The 27,541-nt window shown below is 48.4% G+C and overlaps 1 protein-coding gene across 3 annotated transcripts in view; it reads right to left on the bottom strand.

The window, feature by feature from the left end:
• Positions 1-8,299: 8,299 nt before the first annotated feature.
• LOC120822581 (fibroblast growth factor 14) overlaps positions 8,300-27,541 on the bottom strand; it is a 37,755-nt gene continuing 18,513 nt past the window's right edge. For 2 of the 3 annotated variants that reach the window (XM_040182363.2, XM_078099659.1), the window contains exons 2-5: positions 26,565-26,675; positions 24,311-24,414; positions 10,790-10,988; positions 10,216-10,493 (exon numbers count right to left, since the gene is read on the bottom strand). In XM_040182363.2, coding sequence (XP_040038297.2) covers positions 10,345-10,493; positions 10,790-10,988; positions 24,311-24,414; positions 26,565-26,675 — 563 coding nt within the window. In that variant the 3' untranslated portion in view covers positions 10,216-10,344. Of the gene's footprint in view, positions 10,494-10,789; positions 10,989-24,310; positions 24,415-26,564; positions 26,676-27,541 lie in introns of all 3 variants that reach the window. The other variant, XM_040182370.2, reaches the window with a different exon arrangement.

Here is a 27,541-nt window from a genome sequence, read left to right as displayed (position 1 = left end):
GGTGTGATTTCACTTATTGGGTGTGACATTATACAACCCGCTGGCTGTGGCCGCCATGAAGATATTTATTCAGCTTATATTTATTCTGACGGTCAAAAGCGGTTGACGGGCACTTCAGAGGACGGGCAGAGAATAGTTTATGAACTCACTTGTATTCAGACGCATACGCACAAGAGTCCCGCCGTCAGTCATGAGGCCTGATGGGACGAGCTGTCCGCAGGCCGCAAAATGCCACCGGCTCCTTTATTGACGGACAGCAGAGACGGGGAGACAGACAGAGGGACGTGGGAGGCGGCGGGCGTGTGGGTGTGTTTGTGTTGTTAAATGTTTGATGAAAGTGCTTCATCGTTTTTAGGCAGCAGAAAACGAGACAGAGGGCCGCCCTCTATTCCGGTGTGGTCTAGGAACAGATAACATTAGGAAAAATGTTTACATGCACCAGCTTGCAAGTCACATTGTGACAAAAAAAATCAAAGCACCTGCTGAAGTGCTAGTTAGTTAGCATGCTAACGCCCTAAACTAGGATGGGCAACATTGCTAAACAAAAGCCTGGCACTTCACGGATAAGACAAAACTATTAAAAATCCCCTAAATAAACACAGATGTAATTTAGTTGAGCCCGTTATCGACCATAAAGCAATGACGACCTGGGGGGGGGTACAGCAGACATTTTGTGCATTCAGGTGACATCTGTATGCACCAAATGCACAAGGACAGGCCAGTGGATTTCCTCTCCAGTGGCTCCATTTGTTAACAGTAATGATGCTAATGTCTCCTAATTAACGAGGCTGTGATTTATGGGCCTGAGATGCCACACGTGGCTCCGCCGCGTCGGCCGTGGTGGACTTGGTAAATATCCTGTAGAGAAAATGTGATAAATGTACCTGCTGATTCACTGCCCCCCACCTGGTAAGTGGCGCGCGGCTCCTGATCTCGACAACGGCTTCGAAAAAGTGTCAACCGGAGCACGTTAACAAAGTTTTATTTGGATTTCTTCACCCTGTGATTTAGCGAAACTGCCTCCACAGCTGCCGGGGCACACCTGGACAATTACCCACTGAGTGGCTGCAGCACCCACGGGTGAAATTGCTGCAAGGCCGGACATGCCTCACGCTATGATCGGCCGACAAAACCGGCAGCTCGTAATGCTTAATAGATGTTTTTCTAAAAGCTACTAAAAGCTTCGCTGTGTGAATAAATATGCTCGAAAGGAAGACAAAACAGCTTTTATTCTGGCGGGTAAAGCTGTTTTCTTCTAGATGCGCATTTGTAAGTAAATTGAATTTCGACCCTCCGTTTGACACTCACACACTCTCGCACACACAAACAAACACACATCAAATCCAATGTTCTGGTCCAATGCCTGCGGCCAAGGTCACCAAACCTGTACACAGCGTGTTGCCTAAAAGCAAGAAAAACACTTTATTTTGTCTTGCTCTTTGTGCTGCAGCTGGGCATTGATCTCTCTGTTTGGCTGCCCCCCCCCTTCCTTTCTACCTGCTTCAGTCCATTTGTCTCTTTCCGTGCCCGCAAAGAGGAAGACAGAAATAAAGCGACCTATTCTCAGAAATTTCCAAAGGGAGTGCTCTTTTTCTCTCTCTCTCTCTGTGGAGCTGTGACTTCAAAGCTGCTTCTTTTGACCCAAGTCAGGCTAATTCTTTGCCATTAGTTCTATTCCTACTAAAATATGAACTTTCTTACCGGTAACCACTTTGCACACACTGGAGCAAAGAGCTCACCTCCTCACAAGCGGACTACTTCATTGCTGTATGGACCAAATGCACATGTTCCAGATGTTATCAAGCAGACATGAAGCACAGACTTCTTTACAAAGCTCGGCTCTCTCACTAGAATATGTTCCAGCCTCTTATTAGTTGGTTATGAGCATATGAGGCAGCTTATTAACAGAAGATTTGAATATCACAAGTCATAAATGGGTATGAGTGTGTGTGTCATATGAGAGCCAGCCGGGGAAATCATATTCATATGAGATGTAATATAATTCTGATATTAAACCTGCCGAGGTGCCCTTCAAAGTCCTGCAATAATCCAGTCCTCACTCTCTCCGCTCGCCCATCTGCCAGATAACAGATCACTTACACATATCCAAACTCAAAGGCGCTGCACATTCACAGTTTGGGGGTTTGAACGGACATTTCCTCATTTTCACTTTTTACACCCGTTTACACCTGTGCAATGAAGCAGGTTGTCCCTTCTTTAAAGACAGAATTAACTTCCATGACATGGTTTGTTTGAGACACGAGAACATCCCTGAATACTCAGGGTTTAACGCTGATCCACTAACACTTGTTAAATGTCAACTCAGGGGTAGTAAAGCCCAGAGTTAAACCTGCGATAACACACACATATAATCCCCAAAATGTCTTCCCAGTGTCCAACGGTGTGGGGGGCGGGGGGGGGGTGGGCGACCCCACTCTGCCCCGTCGACCCGAACACGACGCTGCTCCACAGAGACAATAAGTGACGCAGCGGTTTGAAATGGACGTGAATACTGTGAGAACCTCCCTGTGACTCATGGCTTTGTCTGTGTGTGTCTGTGTGTGTGTGCGTGCGCACTAAGCAGCAGCATGGCCGGGCTGCGTGGTGAAGCTTAAATCTCTGGGATCGGATGTGTAAATACAACCCGTGTGGTGACATGCAGCATTTTTTTGCACTCTAATATTCCCTGGAATCACGTTTCATTATGCAAAGTGTGGATGCGTGTTCATGTAAAATGTGCAACAAGAGACAAAGCAAGAATATCTGTCTCTGTTCAACCAACGTCTTAGTCCACTGCTCCTCATTTGCATGACAGTTGATAACAATATTGCCAAAGCGGCGAGACAAAGCCTGTCCCCGTCTTTGATTTGGTCCTCTTTTCGCCCCTTCAGTGCCGCCGAGATAATCAAGTACTTCACTGTCGTGCGAAAGAGCGTCAGACACGCGGCTGTCAAAGCTCTTGTCTGGAATAAAACAGGCCGGATCGCGAGACATAATAGGTCCAAAAAGATTATAAAGCAAGCAAGATGACTGCCAAACATAATCAAAGCATTTCCATGGCAACCACGGTGAAAAGGAACCAATTCAACATCAAAAAACAGATTTTGAATTTTGCAATTTTCCCCTAAATAGAACAAATGGATTTTGGGTGCACGCACGCACACGTCGAAGCATTTCCAACCTCTCCCCTCAGCTGAGATGCTTTCTTGGTTGCCGTGGCAGCCAACGAGGAGCTCTGGTGCCAGGCAGAAATGGGCTCTGATTGGTTAATCAGTATTCAGACTGCGTGTGTTTGCTTGGCTGATCTCCCCCCCTCTCTCTCTCTCTCTCTCCCTCTCTCTCCCTCTCTCTCAGAGAGTGTGTCCATCAATTGTCACTTATCAGTCGGGAGATAAATGGTTCCGTTCTCTCCTTCTCCTTAAACCTTTTATTCCCTTAGCTGTTGTTGTGACAAAGAGGAGGAGAAGGAGTAGGTGGGCAGGTGGGTGGGCAGGCTAATGAGGAACAATGAAGGAGGTGTGAGGGGAGAGGGTGTTAAAAGGCAGTAAGCAAGGGAAGAGATGAAGGAGAAGAGTGTGACGACTCTGACCGACCTCTGACCTTCATCTGTACTGTTTAGACGCTATGATCTCATTCTGCTTTTACTACAGCTACGTTCTATCAGCATGGCTTCTTTACATAAGTTAAATAATGCTAATGAGACACAGAAGCAGTTATTACTAAAGAGTGTGTGTGTGTGGGGGGGGGGATCTTAACCCCTTGTGATGTAACAGCCGTCTGGTTGCCATGGGGACAAAATGAAACCTCCTTACGTAAGGCCGTAGTTCGTTGAAAACCTCACGCTGTTTTATTTTCCTGCTACAGCTTCAGTTAGAGGATCACCGGTCACATGACGCCTCATCGCACCGGATGGCCGATAACAACACGCGGGTTTTTGGTTGTTTGTTCCACAGTTGGTGGGAGAGAAAAAGGTTTTCACAGGGCAGCGGCGGGGAGGGACACAGCGGCGTGAAGTGGGCCGTGAGGACTACCAGGAAAACCTTCTATGACGCAAGCCTGTGTGTGCACGTGGGTGTGAGTGTGCATGTGAGTAGGAGCATGCATGTGGCGCGCCTGTTGTCTTTGATGATAATGAGGCAGACGGACACAGGCGCTCAAGTGAGCTCTCGACGCCACCTCAAACACTTCGGCTCGGCCACACTATTTGTGTGTGTGTGTGTGTGTTTGTTGCAGATAAGACCAAACACCCAAATGCAATGCTGTTTTAATGAAATTAATCAAAAGGACGGGAAATCATAACACTTTGATAACTGTGATAACAAAATCTCATTTTGCTTTTCTGGCTTCACTCGGCTGCTTTTCAATGAGAGATTTCTGTTCAGCCATTTTGCTTTCTGCATTGTGGATGTTTTAGTCCAGCCGGTGGCCGACCTGCTCTAATTTAACGAGTCAAGGCCACCTCGGTGGAGTCAAACGCGGCCGTGCAAAGGAGCATGTCTATAGTCTTCCTTCAATTTAGTGTTTTTGTGTCATTTTTGCGGTTATTGGGGAGTCAACAGTGAAACGTGGAGTCGTGGAATCCCCGTAGAAAAAGTGATACCTTTTGTTTAAAGTAGACAGAAGGACACAGATCTCGATGGTGTCGAGACCATTGACTTCTACAGCGAACCATTACGTTGGAGAGGATGCTTGTTTACATGATAGATGTTTCCACAGAGATAGATGGCAAAGTGGTACAGCATACATATTGTATCACACACACGCAGGGACTCCAGATGAGCAGCTGAGCCCTCTGCTCACATTGCAAGAAGTGAATTTACCCTGCAGGCAACAAAAGACGTGACAGCGGAGCAGATTGTGAAACAAAATACTAAAAATGACAAAGGGCGACAGGAGAGAGACCTATCGAGGTAAAACAATTGGGCGTGATGCAGTAAATCAAATGGGAACAAAGTCCACGTCTAAATCTCAATGCTTTACAGTAACAAGTGATAAAAAAAACCTATTTGATCGGACATAATTCAAGTTGCAGTTCTTTATGACCCACACCGTGCTAATTAAACACCACGTTGCCCTTCAGAGTACACCTCGTTTACGTTGCATTTACACATGCAGATTGTAAAGACGTCCACATAATTACAGCAGCTGTTGTTTCATCTCACTCCTCATTTGAAGGAGGCCAGGCGGCGGTTTGTGTGTGTGTGTGTTTCTTCCCGCCCGTCAACCTGTCTGAGTGTGTCTGCCGAGCTGTCTCCACGTCTCCGTCTCCATACCAGTCTGCCCGATGGCGGAGCCGTTCAACGGGGCTTCCATCACACTGTGTTATAGTCTTTGAGGCGGATTATGAGCTCGGTAAAGCGGCTTAAGTTTTCTGTGGTTTACTCCAGTTGAAAAAAAAGAGAGCCTAAAAAAAAAGTGTACTACTTGTGCTTAAAGCTGCTGCGAGGATCTTTATTTTCTGTTGTTTGTTTTGGCATTTAAAAAGCAGCAAGGGCTGATTGCCCTCAGTCCAGGTTCTGGTGCCCCCCTCCCCTTCCATTCCCCCCCCTCTACTTCAGCCAGAAGTCCGATTGCGGGGCGAAGCGCTTTCATAACGATTCAAAATTTCCTCGCAGTGTATTTAAAAAAAAACGTTTCTTTTACAGACAATGGAACTCGTCAGGGTTTCAACGGAAGAAACGAACAGTTATAACCCAACTATACAGATGAAACTTAAATGCAGTGATGTAAATGTAAGTCAATCAGTCCAGTCCCACTTCCTTTCTATAAATCCTTTATTCAATATGTTTTCCTGTGTTTATACAATGGATTGGACACAAACTGTACAGTGCAGACAAACGGTTTGCATAATATGTATGTAAAGTAACTGTACACTTACTGACGCACAGAGTATTCTCCTTTAAGGTCGGCACCAGTGACACTTTGCTTTTGGCCCATCGCTGGCACGGTTTGCAGCAGAAAGACACGGCAGGTTCATCTGATGTTTAATCCTCGCTGAGCGAGTCACTACATGTGTGCACTAGCTTCCATTGCCCCTGTGACTCCATATCAAGCATATAACTCATTGAGTCACACATTCTCAAATCAATTAAAGGAACACATTTACTTTTACTTTAATGCAAATGATCGTTGTCATTTCCATGTTTTTACGTACGTCTATAAAGCATAAACGTCTTGAGTACGCCGACCCTCTTGTGTGCTTGTAGGTTCAAAGACGTTGTATTGAGTTAGTATCATGGTCCTCTCGGCTGCTCATCACCCTCTATGAGTACCGAGAATAACTTTCCCAAGCTCAATCCATCATTGTCTAAAGAAGCAACAAAGGATATCAAACAATTACTTACTCCTGTTTTTTTTGTGTTATAATTTTCCTGCTCTCAGACAGAATTAAATATTGATGCTCTGCTGAAAATCTCCCACGCAAGACATGCATTAGTGTAACTGTGTTAGTGATATGAAGTCATTTTGATTCATTCTTCCTTTGCTTCATTATGGCAATGATGGATTATGCTTCAAACGCCGCATGTCCCCGTGAGTTGCATGTGATGCCACAGGGAAGCCAACGTTTGCCATTTGAATGTTTCAATGACCCAAATATCAACCGGTGCAAACCGACGGCAGGAATGAGCCAGGCGCAAAGCTCTACTGTTGCTACGCTGAAAATGTTGTTTATGATAACATATTTCCTAAATTACCACATGCAGTAGCCCCAGTCATCTTTTCTCTTTTGAAAGAAAAGAAACATGCAACAGGTGGGAAACAGTCCGAACAGAGAGAGAGAGAGAGAGAGAGAGAGAGGAGAAAAGAGGAGGTGGGAACGAGGTGACTGGCTGCATGATTACATAGTGAGAGTGAAAGCTAGCGCAGTTACAGTGAACAGAAGATTGGGGATCAAAGGATAATTGAAACGTAAAAAAAAGGATAAAGAGTGTGTGTGTGTGTGTGCGTGTGTGTGTGCGTGGGATGAGAGTGTTCGGAAAAGAAATAAGACCTGGGGAGAGAGTGCGTTTACCGCATCGCTTTAGACTCAGATGTAATAAGGCAGTCTTTTGTCAGAGGAATAAAGTGGAATTTTTTTAAAAAAAGAAGAAGAAAAGAAATGGCAAAGAAAACCTGAGCGAGAGCGGCGAAATAACAGCGCTTTGCTAACCATTACACACTTTCCAGCGCCTCTAAAGTGCACTGCAGTCGTCCGGGTCGCGAGGGGCCTTTTTGGGCTCGCCGCGACCATTTTCGCAGCCTGCGGGCGACAAAGTAAGACGGCTACACGTGTACCTGCCGCGGGAACACGAGTGGCGCCGGCATGTGGAAATGAAAAGTGACCCGGGTTTGTCGCCGCTGCTCCCGTCCTAATTAAATCAGCTGCTCTCTTGCTGCGCACAGCCCGTCGTTAGATAATGGCGATTGTAGTTTCGGTGCCTGGCAAACCACCAGCGGAGAGAAATCTCTCCCGGGACACGCGGACAGTAATTGCGCCATGGTCGTTTGATCCGGGAGCTGTGATTTTAAGCTCTGAAACACTATTGTGGCCGAGAGACTTTGGTCGTCAGCCAGGAAATCAAGTCTTTTCTTTTTTCTTTTCCCTATCTGGCTTCAGCCGTCATTATTTCTTGAGTGTTTGCCACAGATCCTCGGTGGCTGCTTTTCGCAGCGTGCCAACCCCACTTCTAGCCTAACGAGCCGGGCCGCGCTGAACAGAGGGAGAGGTTTTCCCTCCGTTTCGGCGCTGGAGACAAATTAGCTGCTCGACAGTCGCTCAGCGAAGAGCCGCGTGTCTCCTCGCGTTGCCTCAGACGAGCACAGAAAACACTGTACGCTACGTGTAATTAAAGTGACTTCTTAGACACAGGCGGCCGGGACAACACAGGGTACATTGTAAAACAATAAAAGACGCTTTACAGACCTGATTATCGGGGTTTCTTTTTTCTTTTTTTTACCGTTATGCTAGCAACCCCGAGTGTTGACACGACAATATTATGTTACATCCACATTTCTTTGACGTGAGACAAGCACAACACCTCACCACCATCACCCCACTATGGTCTTCAAGTAAAATTAGACAGGACGGAGCTGACGTCGAGCCTCCGACAGAGCTTGATGTTGGCTCGACCTCATGCTGGGACCCGGGACGGCTGAGCATTTAGCGGAAACCTGCAGCCGCCCCGGATTCTGCATCTGGAGCTCGGCTGGGGGGCCGAGAGGCCCTCACACGGCGACAATCTACAGCGGTATCCAGCCCCAAACAAAAGAAACACTTTCTGATGACAGCAGCAATACATTTTTACGTACACGTAAAGGGTTTTTCTTTTTTTACACAGAAACTCGCTAAACTCACATATACCATTGGATACCGCCATGTTTGAGCACGACGAGATGCTAACGAGCTCAAGGGAGGGAGACGCGGGCAATTAGAAACACAGCGAGCTGTCTCGTACCTTCAAAGTCTCTTCCGTGGCGGCGTGCGGACCGGTCCTTGCTGTGGGAGATCCACGGGACGGCGTTCCAATGACGGCGTTCCGGTGGTGCGACTTAAATGCCCGCTGTCGGAATTGCCCCCCGATTCTAAGCGAGAGGGCCTAGGCTCCCTACCGACGCTCATCGTGAGGCTCCACAGTACTCGCGTCTCCTCGGCAACGGGACGGACTACAGGGGACGCTTTCTGTGCTCGCCGTCTAATAAGAAAGACTCAATAAACAGAAGGCCCGGCTGTTGAACAGGATTCGGGTCCAGAACAGATTGGTGCCGTGTTGACTGTCACAGTGAGAGGGCGAAGCGTGGGAATATATTTGGTTTTCAGTCGTCGTGTGCTATTGGTTTTTTACCACATTTCGAACACTTTTTTTAGTGACCGCCGCCTGCTTTTTTAGGCCACTGTGAAGGCAAATTTAATCACGTACTCGCTGTTTTTACTCTGCAATAAATACGCATGTGATCAGATCGGATCTGCGCCCACTGGTGGAAAGTAAGAACATGTCGCGTACTGACTTACGAACTGTGCTACAATTATACGGTACTTGTACTTTACTTCACGCTACTTTATACTACATTTCTGAGAGTCATGTTGACATGAATGTTAAATACTCCACCTCAACTACAGTTATACGTAACTTTGCAGATTGAAAGGCTTTTCAGTCGTCCATCTTGGTAATCCTGGACGGACTTACCCTGTTCACTACCTTTAACTTCAAGCACTTGGGAAAGCAACAGAAAGAAAAAGTACTGCTTCTGCACAGCTGCTACTCGGTGTAAACACAGTCTGCTACCCTGCTGCTCCTATGCACTCCGAGTCGCTACAAACTTCAGCTGCACACTCATCGGGGCGCCTTGACGCCGGCGCTCTCCCCCCCCTCGCCGCGTCATACCATCGCCTCTCTCTCTCTCTCTCTCACTCGTGTCAGCGGCGTGGAAATCGTAGCGATCTAAGTAACGGCGGGTGACGCAGGTCGGCGGTCACTTGTGCGTGTGCAGGGTGTCAAAGCAAAACGAAGGGACAAACGTGCTTCATTGAGCCAGGTGATGTCAAATAGACAAACTGTATAGTTCGTGATGCAAATTAGGGACAGGCAATACCACGTGTTTGCAATGCATGTAACGCACAGGGCCAATTTCAGGTATATTTTGCTGTTAGCTGAGCACAGAATGTCCTGTGCTTAATTGATCGATGAGTAAGCAGCCGCTGAATCATTGGTGTTTGGTATTTAAAGCGTTCTCTTTGCCTGATGTTTGTTTTTTAATCTATTCATTATTTACTCAGAGATCGAATCCAACTGGTCGATTTTGGGTGGGAGCTGTGAGTGTGAGTGTGTGTGTGTGTGTGTGTGTGTGTGTGTGTGTGTGTAGCCACCAGCGAGCGAGCACACCTTGCAACAGAAAACGGTACTATCAGGAGAGGAAAGAAAGGGCCCAGATTCTTACAGATTGTCACAGAAAAACACCAGCGAGGACGACGTAGCTCTTTTTTTCTCCCCGTCTTTTTTGTTTGTATCTGTAAAGAGTCGTTTTGTTCCTTGGGGTCGTGCCCCTGTCCCAGTTCCAAAGTATCTACCGGGCATCGGCCCAACTTCGGCGACTTCGTCCGCCGCTTCCCCCCCCCGCCACCGACCGCGGCTGTCCTGTCCTTCCGGCTCGCCCCCACCACACCAGATCCGTCCAATAGGGAGCCAGGTGGGCGGGACCTGCGGCCCCACTGCTGAGCAGTCAGAAGTTGAGCTGCTGTTTGTTTGGTTACCTTGTTGTTGCAGTTTAGTTCTTTTGACCACGCAGCAGTAGGGCGGGGCTCTGGCTTTTCCCGGCCTCTGGTTGGCTAGGGAAGGGTAAATAGGGCGTAGGGAGGAGGGAGCAAGGTTATGTCGCCTCCTTGTCGGGTTTGTTGACCGGTTTGCCGCCATTCATGACCACAGGTTCGCTGGTTGTGCTTTTGGAAGGCGGGCCCCCGGCGAGTTTAGGCACCGCCTCCCCTACGTCGTGCAACGAAGGCTCTCGGTACATCGCAACTGGAAGATGGGGGCGGGAGAAAAGAGGCAGAGAGGGGGAGGACAGGGGGAGGAGAGGTGAAGGGGATACAGCGGTGGTGAGAAAAGACAAAAAGAAGAGGGACATAAGGAATTGGGGAGAAAGTGTGAGAATAGTGTGAGAATAGGGGGGAGGAGAAGGGAAAGTGAGGAAAGCATGAATGGAGGAAAGAAACAAAGAATCTGAGGACTCGTCTGAAATTTCACTTAACAGACACAAAAGAAAACCCGAGTTGGTGTGTGTGTGTGTGTGTGTGTGTGTGTAAATGTGTTGTTACCTTCAATGGGTTTAGGCAGGAAGTGTGCAGCTGGTTTGGTCTTTTTGACCCTGTTGCCCTTCATGGCTTGTCCCTCTTTATTGAGGCCCAGAAACCAGGCCCGGCCCGACTCCTTCTGTCTGTAGAGCATCGAGCTGTAGATCACGTAGTAGTTCTCAAACACAGACTCCTTGAACTTGCACTCTGCTGTAAACAGTTCCTGAAGACACAGAAACAGAGGGAGACACAATCCACATTATGTGAATAAACATCATCATATCGGCCTGCCCATACGTCAAAAAACAATGAAACCATATTGACCGGCCACAGACGGGGAGGAGCAGCCGAACACTGACTGAATGACACGCCGTTCTCCCCAGACTCTCTCTCTCTCTCGCTGTGTGCACATGAACAACAAACAAAAGCATTTTTTTTTAAAAGAAGAGAGAATTGGTTCTGGTGACACAAAAAGAAGAAAAATCTCGCCCCGGCTCCCACATAAGCTCTGATGTCATGTGTCAGAACTCTGCTCCATTGTCGACGTCAAAGGTGTTATTCTTACCCGGGGAGACAAATCCAGCCCCCCCCGCCCCCCTCCACTTGTCCTCCTGCACTAAGTCACAGCGAGAGTCAATGGCAGCCTGAGATGAAACACATTGCTTCTGGAATCGGGCATTAAAAAAATCTAAAAGACTGCAAACAGATGTTTGCTCATACAGTGTGGACACAGCAGGAGATCAGTCTAAGATAGAAAAGGTCCCTGCTCGGGATGCAGCTAATGATTATCAACTAACCTGTGGCTTGTTTTGATTAAAAAACAAATTATTTTGTCCATCAAATAGTGATTCTCAGAACACAGTGACCTATTTTGTACATACATTAATCCTGAAGAATGTATTAACTCAATCAATTTATTATATATATATATTCTCAATATGTAATAAATATAATTGATGACCAAACATCATTCAAATAAAAAAAATATTCAAAGCCACTTGGGGGAAGTGGAACAAGTTGAAAACAAAAAGCAAATGGACTATTTGCACATCAATCTGACTTTGATTTATATTTTCTGTCAAAGTGACTAAAGGTCAAAATTTAAGCCCAATAAACCGTTTTTCTCAATTCTTCTTCACCAGCTAGTGTTTAACTGTCTGCGTCTGACATTTGGTACTTGGCATTCAGGCGCGTTGTCCTTTCACATGATGCAAAATCATTCACCCATTTTAACATAAAAGATAGCTTTAACTGTCGCAGCATTTTCAATTTATTATTATTATTATTATTTGTTATCTTCCAATCTTTATCGACATTTAGCATAAAATCATTCAATGAATCATATTTCATCAAGACCATCGCTGAGGATATAAATAGCGTTAGTAAATTACGCCTCATATGGCTGAAGAGGCTCCTGCCAAACCCAAACAACCGCCCCGGAGGCCCCGGGCCCCCGGAGTGGGAAGTGTTGGTCTAGACCGTCTCTCTCGCCAGAGCCACAGACACATTGTCATTCAGCTCAGGTCTGTCGGTCCGAGTCTCATAGCAACATGAGGAAGAGAGGCGACACTGTAGCCGTGGCAACCAACCAGCGCTGAGAGGGAGGGGTCAGTTGTGTGTGTGTTGGTGGGGGGAGCAAGAACGATGGGGCGAAATACACACAGACACTTGCATTGCAAATTCAACATATGACGTGCGACATGTCGAGCTCCGCCGCGTCAACGCGCGCTAACAGAGAGAGACGCGTATTAAAAGGGGGAGGGCCGGGGGGCACCAACAGGCACCCTGAGAGGCGATCAGGCGCCGGGACACACACACACACTTGTGGCTCCAGGGGATGAATGGAGGAAGGTGCGGGGAGAAGGGGAAGGGAGGTGGGGGGGGGGGGGGGGGGGGGCTAAATGATTGGCTGGCGACAAAACAATACGCGGTTATAATGAATGAAAGCTCTGCTCGCCGCCAATGTCAGCGGCACACGGACACAAATCAAAACGCTCGCCTTCGGTAACCATGGTTTTAATTTGCAATAACGAGGAGCTTAATATTTTTCATTAACTTAAATATATATAGTTAGTCTTGACCTGCACCCGTGATTCATTATTCATCTGTTGAGGAGGACGATCCTTGCTGGCGTGCAGAGAGCCGTGCCAGACACTTATTAATGTTGGGCCACTGGAGTCATCCATCATTTAATGCTGCTTTTAGAATAAAAAGATGTTTGATGCCGAGGCGTCTCTCGCCCTCGTCTGAAGCACTCTACGCCCGTCTGGATCCAGGGAGAAAAAGAGAGCTCACGCAGCCTCATGGGTGACTCGTTTGAAGCCATGCTTCGACGGGCCGCCGCCAGGCCGTCTAAACGAGCCGCCCGCAGAAAGTAGACAGGGACTAAGAATGAATGAGAGAAAATGGAGGGCGGGGAGGGGAAGGGGGAGAGGAGGTGGGGGGGATTGGAACAGGAAGTGGAGGATAAATCAGTGAGTGAGGAGGACGCCGCCATCTGATTTAAGACACAGCAGGGGGTTCTCTCCCTTCTCTTATCTTAGCGCTTCTCTTCTCCGCCCCCCCCCCCCCCCCCCCGCACACTGTCATTTCTCCGTGCTCTGCAGAGACTCGGCGGAAGTGAAAACACGGCACACAGTGGCCCATTTGAATGGCGTAGACGCGTGCTGCCCCCCGCAGAAGCACATTCGTTCTCCATCCCGGCACGTTGTAGTTGACTAAAAGCTTTGATCCCGTCGGGCATTCGCGGGAGGGGGGGTTGCGTCCCGCGGGAAGAAGAAGAAGCTGACAGTCGAGGCCCGTGACCTCGCCGACCTCCGGTGCGAAGTGGCTCCTCCTCGGTGTGAGACACACCCTTCACCCTTTAGGTAACGACCAGCTGTGTTCAAAGTCAACTGCGCCGACATTAGAGCGGATCGGTGACTTTTTAGTACGCCGGATTGGATTATTTCTGCGATGTTCCCGCCGGTTGTGCAGACAGCTCATCGCGGGAGTGCTTCGATACCGGAGAAACATGACAAAAGGGCCGCCTCGTTCCGAGGGCTTTTCCAAGCAGATTTATTCATGTATTCGCAACGTACATCAGAGATAAGGGTATCTATAATAAAGAACGTCAACACACTAATGGGTATATAATTAAGGGATGTACCCTTCTGGAGTTGAATTCGATGCCGCGGGAGTGTGGTGCCACCTCTGGTGATCTGCACCGTCCTTCAGCCGAGGAAGAACAAACTGGCCTCCAGAAAACTACCCGTTGAGCTGAGGGAACTATTTCAGTCATGTTAAATGTTAGTAAATCAATACATACATTAAATCAAATGTTTATTTGATTTAATGCAGGGGAAGTAGACCTTGACCAGGGATCTAGTTCCATCATGTGGTTTAGGTTGTCACTCTTTTGTTTAGTTATTATAAATCAGAAAAACATGTATTGGGATTACTAATAATTAATTGTGTGAAGTTAATAAAGGTCAATGATGATTATTAAGAAGACTATATATATATATATATATATTACACATCAAAATGCAGCAACTTGCATTCCAAATCACTGATAAACAATATATTGACTGAAATCAATTTCTTTCAACTGCTTTTTCAAAAGGATATATAGTTGGAATCATTAACTCTGACTAAAGTATCTGAAACTATAACAAAGTGTGATCATATCTACACAAGTTAATTAATGGCAGTAATGAATTATCACCAAACCTGGACTACTTATTTTATCTTTAACCTCCATAGAAATGTGTTTAATTAAAGAAATAACACTGCAGCTTCATTATTCATAAATCTGAGTAGGCATTGTTCCAATTTGCGCTTGCTCTACTTGTAGCGTTCCTTAATTCAACTAAGCTCAAGGAAGTGGTTTTTCATCCCAATCGCTCTTTCTCATATATATATATTCACACAAATATATAAATATATGTGTCTGTTTCTGTGTGCTGCTCAGCGACTGAGTGCGTTTGTTTCCAACACCAGTTATTATCACAGCACTAATTACCCAGGAGAATTGTGGGTAAACAAATTATTCTAAGGAAAAGAAAACCCACAGAGAAGAAGGAAGAGGGGAAGGAAAAGTGTCGGCACATGAAACCAGAAGTGACGCGGGCACTTAGGGGCCGCGTGGGAGCATCAATCTGACTCCAATCACGCCGGCGTTCCCGGTGTTCCTCAGCCTCTACGCACCTGCACACCTGATCCAAATGCACTTACGAAAAACGATTCGGCTCTCCTTCAGGACGGGCTCGGACGTCTCGCGAATGCGGCCTTTCATTATTTAAACTACGTCACGCGTGGAGCTGACACCGAGTCGGGGTTCTGTAGCTTTTTGTATGGCCGAGTTTTTTTTTTTCCTCCACCAGTTCTGGACCTTCAGAAATAGGACTTTCAATTATCTCCGTTAATGAGTCTTTGAAGCACATCAACAGATTATTTTGGGAGTAAGGATGTTATTAGCCTACAGTCCAGGTCGACTGCTTAAGCATCGGGTTTAACGGCAATTGGGTCTGTTAGGAATTTGTGGTCCACGTCAGGTTCGGAGTCTGTTAGTTCTTTGTCCATGAATTCATGCACGTCTCTTCTACGGGTTCGTGTCCAATCCGGTCGGAGATTTTGGGAAAGAATTGAAATTAAACTCTAAAGAAGCCTTCATCAGGTCTTTAATAAAGGTGAATATGTCTTTGAATGTGTGGTTCTTCAATTTGTTCGGATTTTTTATCTCTCTTTATCTCTCTAGTGCGATGTCTCGGTCACATGATTCACAGCGTGGAGTGTGTGTGTGTGCGTGTGTGTGTCACCAATCACATGGCAATAACATGTATTCTCTCTTCGACTCGTCGTCCTGCTCATCTCTCCGGATGTTGATATTACAGGACTCACTTGGCCTGAGTGCTGTGTGAACAGAAAGCACACGCCTACGCACACGCACGCACACGCGCACTTGCATGTGTTGAAAACATCCTGATGAGAAAAAATATGCTGCAGCTCAGGAGGAAAGAAAATAGGGGTAGACAAGGTGAAACGGAAAATGGAAGGACGAGTGCACGAGGTCTCCTCGTCTAGTTTGTTGTATGAATGGATTCATGCTAATTCTAAATGATTTTTTAAAGATATGTCAAATATTCTCTGGTTTCATGCTTTCAGTTTGATTTTTGTTACGTGATAGTGAACTGAATATGTTTTGGTTTTGGACTGTGTATTTATTTATTTATCTCTCATGGTGAAAAGGCAGAGATTTAATATGCGGCCATATTGTTTGGTAAAAAGTATTCTTCACGTTATTCATCCGTTCGACTCGACCTCTCCACAGCAACACGTCTCGGTTTGCTCTCAAAGTGAGGGGGTCATTCATATTATTTTTATGGCCATTGAATTCATGCCGCAAAATGTCAGACACATGCCTAACCTTCTGATATCCCTCAAAGGGACTCGATTTTGTGGAGGATGATTCTGCCTCCCGTACAATTTAAATGGTGCACATGTCAGGTGTCATGTCTGAAGTTGGTGTACCACAGCGGTACGGAAGCAGGATTCTATGTTCCTAAATCCTTTGCGTCATAATTTTTGCTTTTCATCCTACGCACGGAGAAGCAGCAGAAGATGGAGGAGACGATAATAACAAAAGGTAGGCGGAGCGGTGATGGAGGTGCGCGGCAAAAAAACGTGTCAAAGTCAATTTCCTCTTTCACCACTCAGCTGACATCTTGAAATCTACACCTAACACTCTCTCTCACACACACACACACACACACACACACACACACACACACACACACACACACACTTGCACCCACTCTTGTCCCTACAAGTCTCACTTACAAACACACACACACAATCGCAAACTCATCGGCACTTTTTTCTTCCCACTTTCCCCAGCATGCACCATAATTATCACATAGCAGCTCATTGCACACTGTGCCATCTGTTAGTCACACGCACCTCAACACACACGCATGCACACACACACACACACGCACTAATGCACGCCGCCAGATGCTCGGGACCTTGGATTAATAAGACAGTCCTACCATGTATAACTAAGTTTGCAACATATCATTAACAATTTGCAACAAGAGGATAACGAATCTCGTCGGGAGCCCGGCGTCGTTAATTTAGGAGCAAGCCGAGAGAAAAGACTTCACTGGGAGACGTCCCAAAAAGAACCCGTTCTGACCGGGGAAGGAAACTGATGTCTTCTATGACACCTCTACGTTGCACTGCGTCCCTTTCCCAGTGTGGTTGAAATCACGCGGAGGTGTGTGTTTGTACCGGGAACATTGAGTTATTTGTTTGTTCATCTAAAGTTTTTCCAAAGAAAAGAGTCAGCAATACTAATACTGTAATATCTCTGTCGAAAAACTCATATTTGATTTGTATCGACTGCCCGACACCGACGCAATAACTAACATGGCGTTTTAATGAATACCTGTGCTGCCGCTGTCCTCGTCGCTCACTGCCCCTGCAGCGACCTTTGCGGTAGCCAATGAAACATTGGGCAGCGGTGACATCACGAGGAACTGGACCTTCTGCGTGTGCTTTGTGTGTTTTTTTGTTTTTTTTTGTAGCTGCCACGGGTCTGGGGAGGGATCACACAACCCTGACTTTGCCCACAACGCTTGAGGAGGGGATTTCTGTGTGTGTGTGTGTGTGTGTGTGTGTGTGTTGGGGGGGGGGGGACTCCCCCTCTTCAATTATTTACAGGAAGCCCTCATGCATCTGACTTTCAGCGACAGGCTGAGAAAACCCAGCAGAGCAGCACAGATCTCTTGTGTCTCTCCTCTCGTCCCTTTGCCGTCACCATCTTAGCGTCTTCCTCTCCCTCGTCTTCGCCCCCCCCCTCGCCTCCCCCTGACGCCGCCACTCCTTTTCTTTCATGATTGGTCCAGGCATCGCCTTTATTCCTCTCACACCTTTTTCATTTCCCCCCTTTCATCTCCTCGCCCTCTCCTTCCATCTCTACTCCCCCTGTCCCCTCTCGCCATCACCTCCCCTTTCCTCCAGTCACCTCCTTTCCTCTGCGCTCCGGCTCCCGTCATCTCCACCCCAAAAAAAGAAATAAAGGGGAGAAAAGAGGGAGGATGTCAGGGAGACCAGACGCCGGGGAAGGAGTGCGAGCTCTCCCTGAAGAGCCAGCATGGAAATAATTCATATTCCACTCAAGCAGATCTCTGAGCAGCCGGCCGCTCCTCCGCTACCTCCCCTCGCTCCTCACCACCTCCCTAGTCCCTCTCTCCCATGGTGTCTTCCATATTGTTGCGTATGTCCCTTTCTAATGCCAAAGATGTGACAAACTGTTTACTAATTTAGCTGGTGATGGAGTGGTTTCCCTTTTCCTACTATAGTAAAAAAGCAAAAAGCGTGCTTACTTAAAGCATACTTTTCCATAATCTGATCCATCAAAAGCAAATCATCGCTGTTCTTTGCATCCTATTTTTTTTTGGACAAAAAGAAAGGGGGTTTTGTCTTTTGACGTGAAAAAAAGCTTTTATTGTATCATGCATGCTTCGACTCTCCCTCAAGTCGAAGCTTAAATCGAAGTGACATTACGTGCGATTCGGAGCAGGATTGATGTGTAACTGCTACTTGAGGGAAGAAATCCACTTTGCCCCATTTTGCTCAGCGTGCCGTCCTGCAGACGGACACAGTGGATGTGAGGGGCTGTGCACCGGCTAACTGAGGGGAGTTGAACTGAAAGCCACCCGTGCTTCTTTTGAGCAGCACGATGGGATGAGCATTTCATGTTAACCGGGCCAATGGTCCATTTATATCAGCACAAAAGCGCTTTCCAGAATAATTCAGAGTTGCGAAATGTTGCAAGAAAGTTACTGTGAGGTCTCAACCCCAGCGTGACGGCAGGAGGCCACTAGGGGGAGCCAAAGAACGCGTCCTCCGGAGTCAATCACCGGAATTCTAAACACCTGCGAGAGAGAAATACCTATAAAAGCAGCCCGACGCAGCGGGCAGGTTGTGAGGTATTGAATGTACACTTCTCTGCTGAACCGCTTTTTGATTATCTACCCCTAAACCCCTTAGAACCTGTGACTCGACCTTCCGCCTGCCTCTGACCACGAACCTGCCTATTCCCCTGGACCAGAACCATCTGTTGCCTCCCGCGTTGCCGACCTACTGCCTGTCTTCGGAATTCCCACTTAGATTTGTCCCGGAACATAGTTACTATCTGTCCTTTAAAAAATAAAGAAAGATTGGAAGCTCTGATCCTGAGTCCGAGTCTCCTTCCAGGGTCCAGACGTGACAGAATACCTCACCCGTATTCAAATGGAACCATCGGAGCTCCAACTTCGGCTCGCCCAGCAGGAGGAACGAGTTGAGGAGCTATGCCAGCTCCTACGCCAGTCCGCCACACCGGCGGTTCAACCCGCCATTCCTGCGGCATCCACCGGACCCGCCCCGATGGCTATGCCGGGAAAGTATGATGGCTCTCCTGGCAAATGCCTGGGATTCCTCATGCAGTGCGGGATGTATATCGCCCACCACTCTGCAAACTACCAAACGGAGAAGGACAGAGTCGACTTCGTCATCTCCCTGTTAACAGGAAGAGCCCTCGATTGGGCAACGGCCCTCTGGTCAGCGGGAGCCCCAGAACTTCTGTCTGAGCAACATTTTCAAGCACAGTTTAAAGAGGTGTTTGACCACCCCATTACCGGGAAAACAACGGGAGATTTGCTGTGCGAAATCCGGCAGGGCTCGCAAACGGTGTCAGATTACGCCCTGAGGTTCCGGACCCTCGCCGCTGGCAGCGGGTGGAGCGAGACCGCACTCCTGACCATCTACCGTCGCGGTCTCCGTCCTGAACTCCAGGCCGAACTGGCGTGCCGAGGGGATGTCACCCAGCTTGGCGATTACATCCGAGTATCCATTAGCGTGGGACACCTCCTCGAGTCCCGACGACCCCCGCGAGCCGGTTTTCCATCAGAGCCCACCTTTCCGGTAACACCTCCTCTGGCCGACGAGGGACCGGAGCCGATGCAGTTAGGTCGCCTGCCCCTGTCTCCAGCGGAGAGAATAAGGAGGATCAGGGAGCAGTTGTGCTTGTATTGTGGCGAGGCGGGACATCTCCTTCGGAACTGCCGACTCCGACCCCCCCGTCAGAAGGATGGCTGGACCTACACCTCCGCCAAGGTAGGACTGTCTCCAGTGTTAAACATGTCACGTCAACAACTAACCCTACCTACTGTTTTATCGTTGGGGAAAATGAAGCAGGAGGTACGTGGGTTGGTGGACTCGGGGGCGGCAGGGAATTTTATGGACCAACACTTGGCTCACCGTTTATCTGTGCCCCTCATCCCGGTGCGTCCTCCACTCCGAATCAACGCCTTGGATGGGCAGCCCCTGGGCACCGGAATGATTATGCACCAGACGGCTAACATCACTCTGCGGGTCGGAGCACTGCACGAGGAGGACATAAGGTTCTTCATAGTGTCCTCTCCCCGGGAGCCTCTGATCCTAGGACACCCGTGGCTTGTGCTCCATGACCCTGTGATTTCGTGGAGACAAGGTGAGTTACTGACCTGGTCTCCTGAATGTATGTCCAGATGTCTGAACGTCACCTGCCGAGCCACCTCGGTGGAGGCAGCCACGGCTACAAAGACCCAGGCAGTACCCCCCTGCTACGAGACACTCCAGGAGGTATTCAGCAAACAAAAAGCCGCAGAGCTGGCTCCCCATCGACCATGCGATTGTGCTATCGAGCTGCTGCCAGAGGGACCGCTGCCGAGGGGTCGGATATACGCGCTGTCCCTACCAGAGGAGGAGGCCATGAACCGGTACGTCGAGGAATCCCTGCAGCAGGGCATCATCCGCCCCTCCACGTCCCCGGCCGCTTCAAGTTTCTTCTTCGTGGGAAAGAAAGATGGAGGGCTCCGTCCGTGTATCGATTACCGGGCATTGAATGCGATCACAGTGAAGAACCGGTTCCCTCTGCCCCTCATCCCCGCGGCCTTGGAACAGGTAGGAGGGGCAAGCATATACACTAAGCTTGATCTCCGTAGCGCTTACAACTTGGTGCGCATCCGGGAGGGCGATGAATGGAAAACGGCTTTCCTGACGGCAAGAGGGCATTACGAGTACCTGGTGATGCCTTACGGGCTCACAAACGCCCCCGCAGTATTCCAAGCCTTTATGAACGAACTCTTCCATGACATGATAAATCGGTTTCTTATTGTGTACATTGACGATCTGCTCATTTACTCCCACAGTATGGAGGAGCACGTCCAGCAGGTGCGTTTAGTGCTACAGCGTCTGCAGGCCAACCAACTCTACGTGAATGCGGAGAAAAGCCTGTTCCACGTCTCAACGCTCACCTTCCTTGGATACGTGCTTTCGCCAGGAGGGGTCGCCATGGACCAAGGCAAGGTAGACGCGGTGCACAACTGGCCTACACCAAACACCGTAAAGGAGCTCCAGCGGTTCCTGGGGTTCTCCAATTACTATCGGAGATTCATCCGGAACTTCGGGGCAATGGCTGCTCCACTTACCGCCCTTACGAGCCAGAAGAAAGGCAAACTCCCATGGTCTGACGCAGCCCAGAAGGCGTTCGACACCCTTAAGCTGGCGTTCACCTCAGCTCCCGTGCTGAACCAACCGGACCCCGACCGCCAGTTTATTGTCGAGGTGGACGCCTCCGAAGAAGGGGTCGGGGGTGTTCTATCCCAACGCACGGGGAGTCCCCCCAAGGTGCACCCATGTGCGTTCTTTTCAAAGAAACTGTCCCCGGCGGAAAGAAACTACGACGTGGGCAACCGGGAACTGCTAGCCATCAAACTCGCCCTGGAAGAATGGAGGCATTGGCTAGAGGGAGCTCGGCACCCCTTCATGGTCCTGACTGATCACCGCAACCTGGAGTATCTGAAAGGGGCAAGACGGCTAAACCCGCGTCAGGCCCGGTGGGCCTTGTTCTTCACGCGCTTCCAGTTTACCGTGTCGTACCAGCCCGGAGAGAAGAACGCAAAGGCGGACGCACTCTCACGACTATACGGGTCTCCGGCGTCTATGGGCGATCCCGAACCCATCCTACCGGACTCATATTTCGTCGGCCCCATCCACTGGGAGCTCGAGTCCGTCATCCAGGACGCGCTCCGCACAGACCCAGCACCACCTGACACCCCTGCCAACCGGGTCTATGTCCCCGCATCAGTGCGACCTCAACTCGTCCAGTGGAGTCACACCTCGTTGGGATCAGGACATCCAGGCATTACCCGAACCACTCAGCTCTTGTCCCAGAAATACTGGTGGAATTCGTTGGCCCCCGACGTGCGGGACTACGTGCTATCCTGTCCGGTCTGTGCACAAACTAAAACCCCCCGTCAACTCCCCGCCGGGGAGTTAGTACCGCTGCCCACTCCCCAGAGACCGTGGTCCCATGTGGCAGTGGACTTCCTCACCGACCTACCGGCGTCAGAGGGGTTTACTACTATTTTAGTATTAGTCGACAGGTTCTCTAAAATGTGTCGCTTTATACCCCTGTGTAACCTTCCTTCAGCCATAGAGATGGCAGAGTGTCTGTTCCTCCAGGTGTTTCGCCCGTTCGGCCTTCCAGAAGAAATCATCTCAGACAGAGGTCCTCAGTTCACGTCTCAGGTCTGGAGGGCGTTCTGCAACCGGCTGGGAATAAAGGTGAAGCTGACGTCCGGATACCATCCAGAGACCAACGGCCAAACCGAAAGACTCAACCAGGAACTGGGGAAGTACCTTCGTGGTTATTGCTTACAACATCCACATGATTGGTCCCGGTACGTGGCCTGGGCAGAATACGCACAGAACTCTACATTCCACTCGTCATTACGATTAACCCCGTTTCAGTGTGTGCTGGGATACCAGCCCCCATTGTTTCCCTGGGACACTAGGCCCGGTCCCGTACCGGCCGTAGAGGACTGGTTCCAACGCAGTGGCGAAGTCTGGGAGACCGCCCATCGTCACCTCCGCCAAGCCGCCAGCACGCAAAAGAAGTTCGCAGACCGACGACGCCGGCCCGCTCCCAGCTACCAAACGGGTCAGAGGGTGTGGCTATCCACGAGAAACTTGAAGCTGCGTCTGCCCTGCCGGAAGCTGTGGCCACGATACATCGGACCATTCAAAATCACCCATCGCATAAACCCGGTAACCTACCGACTGCTTCTACCTAAACATTATCGAATCTCGTCAGCATTTCACGTGTCTCTTCTGAAGCCTGTCCATGCTAGCCCTCTCCATCCATCTCTACCGACACCAACGCCACCTGCCCCACTGGAGATAGATGGGGGTCCGGCATACGCTATCACGGCGGTGCTGGATTCCAAACGTCTGCGGGACGGCCTCCATTACCTGGTGGACTGGGAAGGATACGGCCCTGAAAAACGATCATGGATCCCGGCCCGGGATGTCCTCTCCCAAGAACTAATAGAGGAGTTTCATCGGATGCGCCCGGATCGCCCTGCACCTCGCCCGCGGGGTCGCCCGCCGTCTACAGTGGCTCGACCGTCAGGAGCCGGCCGTGGAGGAGGGGGCTCTGTGAGGTCTCAACCCCAGCGTGACGGCAGGAGGCCACTAGGGGGAGCCAAAGAACGCGTCCTCCGGAGTCAATCACCGGAATTCTAAACACCTGCGAGAGAGAAATACCTATAAAAGCAGCCCGACGCAGCGGGCAGGTTGTGAGGTATTGAATGTACACTTCTCTGCTGAACCGCTTTTTGATTATCTACCCCTAAACCCCTTAGAACCTGTGACTCGACCTTCCGCCTGCCTCTGACCACGAACCTGCCTATTCCCCTGGACCAGAACCATCTGTTGCCTCCCGCGTTGCCGACCTACTGCCTGTCTTCGGAATTCCCACTTAGATTTGTCCCGGAACATAGTTACTATCTGTCCTTTAAAAATAAAGAAAGATTGGAAGCTCTGATCCTGAGTCCGAGTCTCCTTCCAGGGTCCAGACGTGACAGTTACCCTACAATGTTTTTTGTCATTTGTTTTAAAAAAGTGGATATCTGTATATTGGATATAATCTACTCTAATTCACTTTGGGCTGATGGAAGTTGTGATTATTCACTATCGTGTCAAAAAGAGAAATCTAATGAAAAGAAAAAAAGATTATTGAAATTTTCTTTCTCTCGCTTTTAAACGCTAACGCCAACAGACGCAGCTTCCTGAGTCACTGTAAACCCTATTGGTCCTTACTCCATGTAGATAAGGTAAAGTCGTATAAAAATGACCAGAGATTTGTCACAACAGGCTGATACTTCCATTTGTCTCCAGCAAATAATTACCACAGCTTAAGACCAAACACTCGGGACCTGGATGAGCAACACGCGGTTGGCAATTAAGCCCCGACGTTTTTACAGCAAGAAGCATTAAGTCCTCAGCAGAAGAGAAATTAAGAAAGAAACAAAAATGATGCTCGGCCCAGACAGACGTGTACAAGTACTGAAACGAAATGTCTTGTGGACTTTCTCCATCTGGGATTTCTCACCCGCGTGAGTCCGTGCTGGTATGCTGCGTGTGTGTGAGTGTGTGTGTGTGTGTGTGTGTGTGTGTGTGTGTGTGCGTCCTCACCGATGAGTAGAGGTGACCCTCTCCGTTCATGGCGATGTAGAGGCCGGTCTTGACTGATTGGATGGCCACGACTCTCAGACCCACGGGAATTAAGTTAAACAGAGCTGAGGGCAGAAACAGACAAACTGAAGTTTGGGTGCGTGGTTCCCTTTCCTCGAAAACGCGGCGCCTCCCGAGAGCCGAGAGATGTCAGCTGGTCTGCTGCTCAGTCAGTTCACGGCGAGGTGAAGAAGTGAAGAAGCAGCTCGGCCTTCGGAGGGGGGTGGGGGGGGCTACCAGCAGGGCTTTTAAAGTCAGAGCATTGCAGAACATTGAGCAAACATTCAGACCGCCGCTTTAAATAAAACATGCTCTGCTCTAAGACCCCAGGGATAATTTGTCTCCGTAGCTCGAGGATTTACAATTAAAGTATTCTGCGTCTTAAATTAAGAGGTAGATCATTACCCCAGGACGTTATTACATTTTAGTCTCATTTTGGTCGAGTCGTGTGGAAGATGTGTGCCGTGTTTTACTGTAATGCATCAATAATAACGTCATGTAACGTGACCCTTGATTTTTTTTTGTTGACATTGACTTGACTTCCTCATCCTTTGGGGTCCGACAGACTGCCTGTGCAAAAACACAAGTGGTCATATTCGAGTTCTTCTGCTGACCTCATCACAACTCAACATGCAGAAAACATTGAATTATTCCTGCATAAGGTTTTTTTTAAATATTTTGAAAGAAATGATCTTTTCCCCCCTAAGATTTAAACACCAGCCTATTCTTGTTCATGATGTTCAGGACCACAGAGGTGCTCTCGGCGTCATTTTGAAGAACATCAGTGGATTGCTGAACAGCTGATCACAGCCCCGGGCGGCTTCTCCAAAGGACACCGCCGGTGACACCGCTGTTTTTGTGCACTTCCTGTAAACCCGGAGGGTCCCGTTTCCTTTTAAATGTGTTCTAATTCAGAGATATTAACCCTCTGTTCCTTTCTGGTGTCTCGAGGCTGTGACTGGCAGCTTTTCAGGGACAGAAATGGTTTACTTTGAAGTTGAAATAGAATGTAAAACAGTGTTTTACGGAGATCTTTCGCAATAATTCTTGATGCTTGAGTTACTTGTTGACGATTAGTTGTGGCGTTTTGAGGTTGTTGAAACTCTTTGACAACCCTTTCACCCATATGCTTCTTACCATCAAAGAGTCAATGCAAAAATATAGCATGAAATTAATATATTTTTTAAATGTGTTTTAAAAATGTTTCCATGTGGTTGCAGCTTTTTTTTAATGCTGCAGTGTAATTCACTTTTTGAAATACCTTCCTCTTTTCTACCTCCACTTGGACACAATGGAGATGAAGGGGATCTGATCTGTACCATTTCAAACGTTTGCACAGTTCATCCGCACTGTGTTCTTCTTCTAAAACCACCTTGAGTTATACTTGATCATCCACTGTTAACAATTCTTATTTAGAATAACTATTTTATTTTATTTTATAATATTTGCTTATACAACTAACCTGTTGAAGATCAGGGAGTCTCAACACACTCGTCTCTTAATAATTGTCTATAGCTTCAGTGTAACACTTTGAAGGCTGTTGGCCTCTCTGATAGGACGATGCAATGAAAGAAGTGGGATCAGGGTTTTGGGGATCAGTTGAATCAACGGTTACTGCTTGTTTCACTCACCAGCTAGCAAACTCAAGTGGTTGACTTAAAAAAAAGACCAAGTGCTGGTTCTCTGTAATCAAAGGCTGATTACACCTGGGACGTCATTAATCAAGGTTACGTAGAAATGATCCCGAACAACCGACGTCAACAGTTTTCTGAGGTGAGTGGCACACCTGCAAGTGATCATCCTGCATGAATATCAGTCTTTCTAACCCCCCCCCCCCAGATTTATTAACATAAAGATATGCAGCCAGCTGATTGGAAATGCAAACAACCCCCCTTTTTAAATGCTGAAGGAAATGTCACGGATGTCCCTTCTGCCTTGACCCCCCCCCACAACACTGTGTGAAAGATAAGCGGCTTTGAAGATGGATGAGAGCGGAGACGTTTGCCAAAAATTGACGAGGATTGTAGTAAACAGGCGGGACGCTCTGCAACACGCGGACGGCGAGAGTACTTTGGACAGGCTTTATTGCTGATTAGCATTTGATGTTCTCTCACCCTAGCGCATCAGAACATGGCGACGGCCACATTAAATCAACAAGCCGTCCATCTGCAGCATCTGTGCGTGTGTGTGTGCGTGTGTGTGGGTGTCCTCTTACAGGAGTTGGTGCTGTCGTCTTTGGTCCCGTCCATGCTTCCATCCTGGCCCATCTGGAGATAGAAGCCCTGCCTGCAGAACAACCTGGTCACTATGCCCTTCAGCTGTGGTTCTACACGACAGAGACAAACACACAGGGAGAAGAAGAGTGAGAGGAGCCCACCGTCGAATCTGGACGACCCCAATGAATAACGAACCAGCGAATGAAAAGATAGAATGAGGAGTTTTTTTTCCAGCTTCGGAAGACTGATTTATCTGCCAATGCATACCCATAAATCAATTTCCGCACATCTCCTGCGGGGCACATTTGAGATACACTGCAGTTTGGCATTAAAGAACAATGCGACCACATGCGAACGGATGCATCCCGGGGGATTTCCTGTGGAGAGACTAGTCGGGCACATCCAATCCATTACAGGATTCTTGGACTAATCCTTCCTTCGTGGTCATTGTTCCACTTGAATAACGGTGATGAATTATTCCCGAAACCTCTGATGGCGCACAGCAACTTCATGCCGGCTTTGTATTTCCCATATTCAGTTTACTGTTTGTCCGTCGAGTGATACATTGGTTGGTGGGTATGATTCCCTTTATTAAAACGTGGTTTCTCTGCACCTGAAGCACCAGATCTGTAATATAAATAAGAAAACCACTGATTCAGCAGAAAGAGAGTAGCAATGGGAAGGAACCAACGAAGAGCGGCCTGGAGGCTGGATGAAGACGTCGAAAGACAAAGGCTCACGATCTGCATAAAGGGGCATAATAGTCGCGCAGATCCAGTCAGGCTTTTGTTCCATTCTACCCTCATTGCTCTCTCACACTCACAACGCTAGTTGTCACCAATTATTTCCTACGGTTCCTCACACACACACACACACACACACACACACACACACACACACACTTAGTGTGTGACCACACTCCTTTCTCCCTCCGTGAAAACACCATGCAAAGGTGAAGTGGGGCGGGAATCCCCTT

The sequence above is a fragment of the Gasterosteus aculeatus genome, chromosome 1 (genome assembly GCF_964276395.1).
Source record: "Gasterosteus aculeatus chromosome 1, fGasAcu3.hap1.1, whole genome shotgun sequence".
NCBI lineage: Eukaryota > Metazoa > Chordata > Actinopteri > Perciformes > Gasterosteidae > Gasterosteus > Gasterosteus aculeatus.
Note: the sequence above shows the minus strand (reverse complement) of the source record. Positions and strands in the feature narration are given on the sequence as shown.